The sequence below is a fragment of the Podarcis gaigeae genome (genome assembly GCF_964106915.1).
Source record: "Podarcis gaigeae genome assembly, chromosome: 8".
Lineage (NCBI taxonomy): Eukaryota > Metazoa > Chordata > Lepidosauria > Squamata > Lacertidae > Podarcis > Podarcis gaigeae.
In genome coordinates, this window is record NC_139684.1 from 18,959,885 (window position 1) to 18,967,066 (window position 7,182).

The window sequence follows — 7,182 nt, forward strand, 5'->3', positions numbered from 1 at the left end:
TAAAATTGAAATGTTTAATAACACATATAAAATTAAATACGTTCTCTTCCCACTCCAAGATATAATTGCGCATAGGCTTCATTCAAGCTGTTGGTGAAGGGAGTCAGTCTCTGGGGAAAAGTCCTTTTTCCCATTGTCCTTTCACATGTAATGGGCCCAGGGGACAACACTGTGCAATTTTGAACAGTTGGCCTCTTCTTCCTGCTGGTATGATAGGCGTGTGGGGAGGCATCATTCCAGGTAACTCTTTGATGGGCATCCTTCAGAGCAGCAGGTGTTGACCTTGCAAAAAGGTTCACCTCTGCTCTCTGCATTGCCATGGGAGTCACAAACAGGGTTAACACAGCAGAACCCACAGGGTGTATGGAACGGCAATGTCCTTATTTAAAAGTTTCCAGAGGTTCCTAAAAAGAGCATCATGAGCATGGCGAGAGAGCAGAAAGCACTGATGTCCCAACTCAGAAAGCCAGACCGTTGGACCCCCTAGAGTCTAGAGTTGTCCGGTGTGACAGTCTCAGGCCAAGAGGGTTTTGTTCAACTTGGAGGTACAAAATACGTACCTCCTGTGTGCAAAATATGTGCTCTGCCCACTGAAAGATAGTCCCTCCCTGTCTCGGGCTCACCCTAGGAGGTCAAGAATGTCGCTCATTGTTGGCGCTGGGGTGGTGGTTGGAGGCGGTGGCACATAGTGTGGCCTGTTCAGCGTGTAAGTCCTGGTGAAGCAGCGGAGGTTGCCCGTCTTCAGGGCACACTGGACCGGCCACAGGATGATGCAGAAGAGAATGATGATCAAGGCCGAGAGCAGCATGATGCGCTTCCAGTCATCGCACATGTCGCAGCGGGCAAGCCTGCTCATGAAGCTCTCGGGGGGCACCACAGGGATTTCAGGTTTGCTGGGGGCGACGTCGATGCTGATGCAGGGCTCAGCGCTCTCCGGGTCAGACGACTGCCTGCAGCAGAGGCGGGTGCCCTCCATCCAGATCATTTTCTCCTTCTGTAGCTCTGGAGGCAGGGTGGCCAAGAGTTCCTTGCTCGTCTGGAGGCCCGGAGGCCCTTCCAGAGGGATCTCGGTGATCTGGCGGCAGAAGGGGCAGGGGAGCTGGTCCTCGACTCGGTGAGGGGGGAGGGTGGCGGTCAGGCGGGCCAGGCACTCCAGGCAGAAGGTGTGTTGGCACTGGAGGACCTTGGGCGTCTTGAAGAGGTTGTCATAGGTGTTGAAGCAGATGGAGCACTCGATGGGGGAACCCGGCTGCGGCGAGGTGGGGGAGCCCAGGCGAACCTTCCCAGAGGTGGGAGAGCACACCGGCGAGCAGACACGGGGGCGGCCTTCTGAGGCGGGAGATGTGATCACGATGGGGCTGAGGGGGACGGGGATCTCGTGCGGGGCAGCCGGGACAGGGCTGGTGGGGCTGGTGGGAGGAGAGTTGGGCACTTCCGTGTGCCACACATGGGAGAAGCAGGACATGACGGAATCTGCAGAGAGAAAGAGAGAATCTGTATTAAGGGAGGGCAAGACAAGGAAGAACCAAAATGGGATGGGTAGATATGTGAGCTTGCATCTTGGGGGGGGGGGGGACACATGCAAATGTTAGCTATGTACAGTAGGCTAGTTTCTACACAAACACACTCCTCTCTGTCCCCAGGTTGGAAAAGCGCAAGGGCACAAACCAGCCACACAAAAGCACTCAAGGCGGGTTTGAAGCAGGGTGGGGTGACGGGTAGCCTGGGGGAAAGTTGGAAGGGCCACACAGAGAGGCCTGGAGGTCCACTTGTGGCCCCCAGGACTGACATTCCCCATAAATATCCATAATGGAAATGACTTGATACTCTAATCCAGTTTTAGGACAAGTATTACTAGCTTTAAGTAATTCTGTTTTTCCTGAAAGGAATTAGATTAATTGGCAGAGGAGAGCATCTATCAACAGCTACAGACTGAGGGGGCTGCTTCTATATACCTCTGAATACCAATTGCTCAGGATGTATGTACACACACACAGTTCCTCCACCCATAAGCCGGGGAGGCTGGCCGAATAGGAGGGCACTACTACAACCAACCTCAGCCAGTCCCCCGCCTGCCTGCCTTCTTTCTTCTAGCCAGCCAGGGGGTAACTGTGCCTGACTTTAGCTGGCCTCTTCACCTTCTGCCCTGCCAGTTCCACCAGCCACCAGCCACCAGGGGCAGAGCCACCGATAGAAAAGTGTAAAAACATACCCCAGCCGGTGCTTCTCCTAAGCTGAGAAGAGAGAAGTGTTGCCGTCTCCATGAAATCCACAAGGGATCTCTCTAAGGTTGGCTATCTAGCCTGCTCGGTGGTGGAGGAGGAGGAGGAAGAGCCTAAGACAGACAGACAAGTCCATTCAGAACTGGAGGTAAGTACTAGCACCAGAGAGCTAAACACAGGTTTCAACTATTTAGGTGGGCAGGAAGGCACACGGTGGGTCTTGAACCCATAGTTTGCAAGCCACAACAGATCCCTGTGGTGCTTACAGCGCCACTAGTGGGTGGAGGCTGGTACTGCAGTGGCCTGTTCAGTAGGGATCTCCAGCTAGAAGAAGCCAATAGGGTTTGGGGGTCTGGCATTTTCTGTCTTTGAAATAACAGCTGGCCCTGGTTGTGGACTTGCTCATCTCTGTGCTGCCTGGAATTTCTGGGAGTTGTAGTTCAACGCCGCTCGCCTGGGCAGCACTTTGGGGAAAGGTTCTCATCTCATTCTAAGGGACAGGAAGGGTTTTGCTTGTGCTCTTAGCCCCAGTTCTGGCAAGCCCGTCCCCGTCCGCTAGTTTACAGCTAAATTAAACCTTATTTAATAGGCTGGGAGTTTGCATAGGCAAGATTATGACTGTGTCTTAACGTAACCAGCTTCTGTCACGTATACACACACACACACTTCCATTTCCAACAAAACATTAAAAGGGTGTCTTCTGACAACAGTCCAGTTCCTAGAAGCCTGCTGTAATAAAGTTGCAGTGTTAGGCACTTCCAAAAAGGAAGCCAGATGAGACTATGATCTTTTCCTGGGGAAAGACCATGGCTGGGTGGCAGAACTGTTTGATCCCAGGTAGGGGCTGGGAATATCCCCTGCCTGAAACCCTGGAAAGCTGCTGCCAGTCAGTGTAGGCATCAATGAGCTAGATGGGCCAAAGGTCTGGTTTGGGGGGGCTTCCTCCTAGAGTCGTTTAAATCTCACTTCCTAGAAGGCCAGAAAGGAACGTGGGAATTAATGACAATCAAATTCTTGCAACAATTCTAACTCAAACTTAGGCTGCATATGTTGCTGAACTACAACTCCCACCTGCCAAGCTTGCTGGGGCTGATGAGAGTTGTAGTTCCCATCCTTACTAATAATTAAATTCTTCATTTTTCTTTTGCACCCAGAAGATCTACCTGGCGGTTTTTATGCTGCCTTTCCTCCATGGAGCTGAGGCTGAGCGATATAGTTCTGTTTCCCCCTTCCCCGCGTTTTTATCCCCACAGCAACCCTGCAAAGCATGGAAGGCTGGGAGATTACGATTGGCCAAAGGTCACCTGACAGCTTCATTGGAACCCAGGTCTCCTCGCTTGTACCTCTTGCCTGCTCCCACACTCGGCTTGCCCTGTGCAAATCCAGGAAACTTTAAACAAAGCTTGTGCCAAGTCACAGCAACTAATCCTCTTTAGACATCTGGAAGAATTTGGCTGTGTTTTAAAAACATCCAGTGAGGTGTCTAATGGGACAGGCTCCCTGCGATCAGGTGAGATGCTCAGAGCCCTGAAGCGAGGAACACTAATTTCCATGTACAGTACTCATGGAACTAGCTCAACCTGTTTTTGAGGCTAGGCTGAGCTGGGAAATAATTCAAATTCAACCAGAAGGATTGAGTCACCCCAATTCAATGGAAGCAAAATGTGCTGCGTGCTGCGGCTCCAGGTTAATTAATCTGCACCCGTTTGCTTCTGCCTGTTCATGTGCCTCAGTCACATGCCAATTCCTGGAAGAAGATGCCACTATAGCCCCTGGCATGGCAGGTTTTACCTTACCCAGAAGCAATAGCAAGGACACCTACGCACTCAAGTCTAGCCCACATTAAGTAACTTGGCAGATTTGGGCTAAAAGCTTGATGGCAGAGTTGCTCAGATCCTGCCTGCAGCTTTCCCATTGTGCAAACAGGATGCTGGACTAGATGGGTCTCTGGCCTGACCCAGCTTCAAGGCAAGAGTACCTCCGATTACTAAACACTGGAGACAGAGGTAAATGAATGGGACTTGTGACCACCAAGTATTCCCATTTTATTCAATGCAACAATTATGTGAGGTAGGTGGATTTTACAGCCGTGTGAAGATTTGAACCTGGACTCACCTATTCCCACCTCGACACCATATTGATTCTGTCAGATGTCTTTAAAGGACATGCAACAGATGAGAATTTATCCTGGAGAAGCTCATCCCTCTTGCGTCTGCATGAATCAGTACATCAGGCTTGACTCAGCCTAATCAGTGATTCACGCCCAGTTAGGTGACTCATACAGAGATGCAGCAGGGAACCTTCTCCGAGGGCACGCGATCAATTTCCAACTCTGAACTCGGGATTAGTGCATGGATGTCATGCTCAGTGCAGAGGCATGTGACAGAATAGCTGTGGCCCCACACGAGCAGAATTGGAAAGAGGCAATGTCAGAGCAGTGAATCACAAAGAGAAGCAACAGGGAAACTCCCAATATGGGTGGGTGCTCCAAGTCCCAGTATGTGTTTGTTTTGCTTGCAGCAGACCCAGCAATAAGTTTGGGAATGATTGGAACAGACTGTGAACCAGTTTTGCAAACTCCATGCACCAGACACCCAGAAAACCAGTGTGGTAGACAGGTTAGCATGTCGGATTAGGAGTGGGATTAGGAGCAGGGCACTTGCTCAACAACAGTTTACCATTTCTGCTGAGGATCTGATATATGGAAAGGGCAATAACTGCATTAAATGGAGGGGGGCAGAATCTGATTGCAGGTCTATAAGGACTTCACACAGTGAAGACGCAGCACAGAACCTGCATGCAGGAACAGCGCAGAGCTCCTCAAAACCTTGCCGCCCTCGGCTCCTTTGGGTGGAAGTCAGGGATATAAATTTAATATGTAAAACAAACAAATGCAATAAATAAAACTGCTGTGTGGAAGTACTTGGCCCCTGCTGGCCCCACTTCAAATCCGTATTGCAGGGATGGACATTTTGACAGGTGGACAGAACCTCCCACCAGTCCCTTTGTTGTCCCTCTGCACCACTGTTTCCCAAACTCGGATCTCCAGCTGTCGTTGGACTACAACTCCCAACATCCCTCGCTAGCAGGACCAGTGATCAGGGATGATGGGACTTGCAGCTGGAGACCCAAGTTTGCAAAACACCTCTCTGCACTCTCAACTGCATTGAAAGCAATGGCTATGATCCAAGGACAGGGTTTGTTTTAATCTACGCTGGAAAGCAGGTGGGTGGAAGACGGTCTTGGTATATAAGGCAGCTTCCTGCACTGACTGGCAGTTGCTCTCCAGGGATTTAGACAGGGAGTCTTTCCCAGACCTGCCCGGAGAATCTGAGACCACCTTTTTATTATTGACAGTATTATATTCGTACACTACCCTTCATCCGAAGATCACAGGGCAGTTCACAACATAAATATACAAAATGAGAACATGAAATACCAGTTTGGAAGATGAACACCACACACACACACACACACACACACACACACACACACACACACCAATTTTCCTGGCCCTAAGCTCTTTTGCATGCAAAGCAGATGCTCTGAGAGTTCGCTACGGCCCTCCTTGAAAATAAATCTTCCTTTGCATGACAGGCCTATGAAATACGAAAGATATCCCCACCCTTTGCTCCCTATCTTGTGCCTGATGTGTCAATTTCATCCTCAATGTGTCATTTTCATTCCTTCTCCACGGCAGGCGGCTGCTGGCCTGCCTCAGTCTGGCAGGTAGTTTGCCATCGAATGGACCCATCGCCTCCCTGCATCAACATCCTCCTCTCTCCTTCTGATGTCACTCAATTGCCACACTTGGGATGATGGCAGGATGTTTGTCTCACAAGTGTCAGGAGGTGGAGTCACCGAAAGCCCAACGCTCAGAGGTATCCTTTGGGTTGCTGCCTCCGAGGCCTTTCCAGAAATTATGCTTCTAAGCATCTCCCGGGAGTGGTTTTATCTTATCTGCTTTGCAAAACTACGCCGGAATTTGCATTCCACACCCTTGCTCCCAAGAGAGGCCCAGTTGCCTCAGGAAAGCGTTCACCGTTAGGAAAATAAAATTTCAAAGCCCCACACATCTCTCTCGGTTCCGTTCATTACTTAAGCTCAAGCTTTTGCCCCACCCACCGCAGAAAACATTTCTGATCGCAGGCTCTTTCTCGCACAACTTTGCATCAGTTCTGTTGAGGATATTATTAGATAATAACCTTAATTCTGGGCGCAATCTGAAGAACGGCAATGCACCAAAGGCTACCTTAAAAACTCTGTGGCAGAACTGGGATGTGATCAAGTTTTTCTTCTGGTGGATTGGGCCCCATAAATTACCAGGAGAAGGGGAACCATTTGGATTTTTTTGGGGGGTCCCCCTCCTCTGACCCTAAAAGTTCCCTTGGCAACCTTGAAGTTGGTTTGGTCTTTTTTGCCAACCCAGAATTTAGGAGAAAACAAAACATCAACTTACCTGTCTGAGTGTGCAAAATCTTTGAAGTAGTTCTGTTCCTCTTCACGGCATGCTGGTATGCTTCCCTGATATAAACCTTCCCAATACGCTGCTCTTAACTTGTCCTGGTGCCTTCTCAAAGGACACCATCCACACCACTGGCCACTGGGCCAATTACTCAGGTGTCTTTTATACCTTCTGGTCTAGCAGGATGACTTACCTGATCAGCATTACCTGTCTCTCCTGATTGTCAGGGAAGGCCTCTGTTGTCATTGGCCGGCTTCGCCCAGAGGGCAGGGCTTCCAGTGTTGACAAACAGGACCGGCTGGAGCAGCTTCTGAACAGAAGATTCAAAGTTCCCGAGAGCCCTGCCCACTTTGTGGAAGTTTTGTCCTTTTGGAGATCTGGCAAAGGAAATGCTTTCTTGTTCTGGTTTCAAGCAGCTCCGCGAAGGCACTAGACCTCTGGCATATATATTTTCTGGTGCTTTCAAGCCCAGAGTTAGATCTGTTGTGTCTATGC

The 7,182-nt window shown here is 50.0% G+C and overlaps 1 protein-coding gene across 2 annotated transcripts; it reads right to left on the bottom strand.

Moving 5' to 3' along the window:
* On the bottom strand, positions 1-6,845 carry RNF223 (ring finger protein 223). Of its 2 annotated transcripts, none has more exons than XM_083752832.1 (2): positions 6,682-6,845; positions 1-1,473 (listed from the first exon to the last, which is right to left on the bottom strand). In XM_083752832.1, exon 2 carries the CDS (start codon positions 1,463-1,465, stop codon positions 620-622), a length of 846 nt encoding a protein of 281 aa, XP_083608958.1. In that variant the 5' UTR covers positions 1,466-1,473; positions 6,682-6,845; the 3' UTR covers positions 1-619. The 2 variants fall into 2 exon arrangements, with proteins under 2 accessions (XP_083608958.1, XP_083608957.1); XM_083752831.1 differs by lacking the exon at positions 6,682-6,845 and adding an exon at positions 2,213-4,146.
* Between the last annotated feature and the right edge of the window lie 337 nt (positions 6,846-7,182).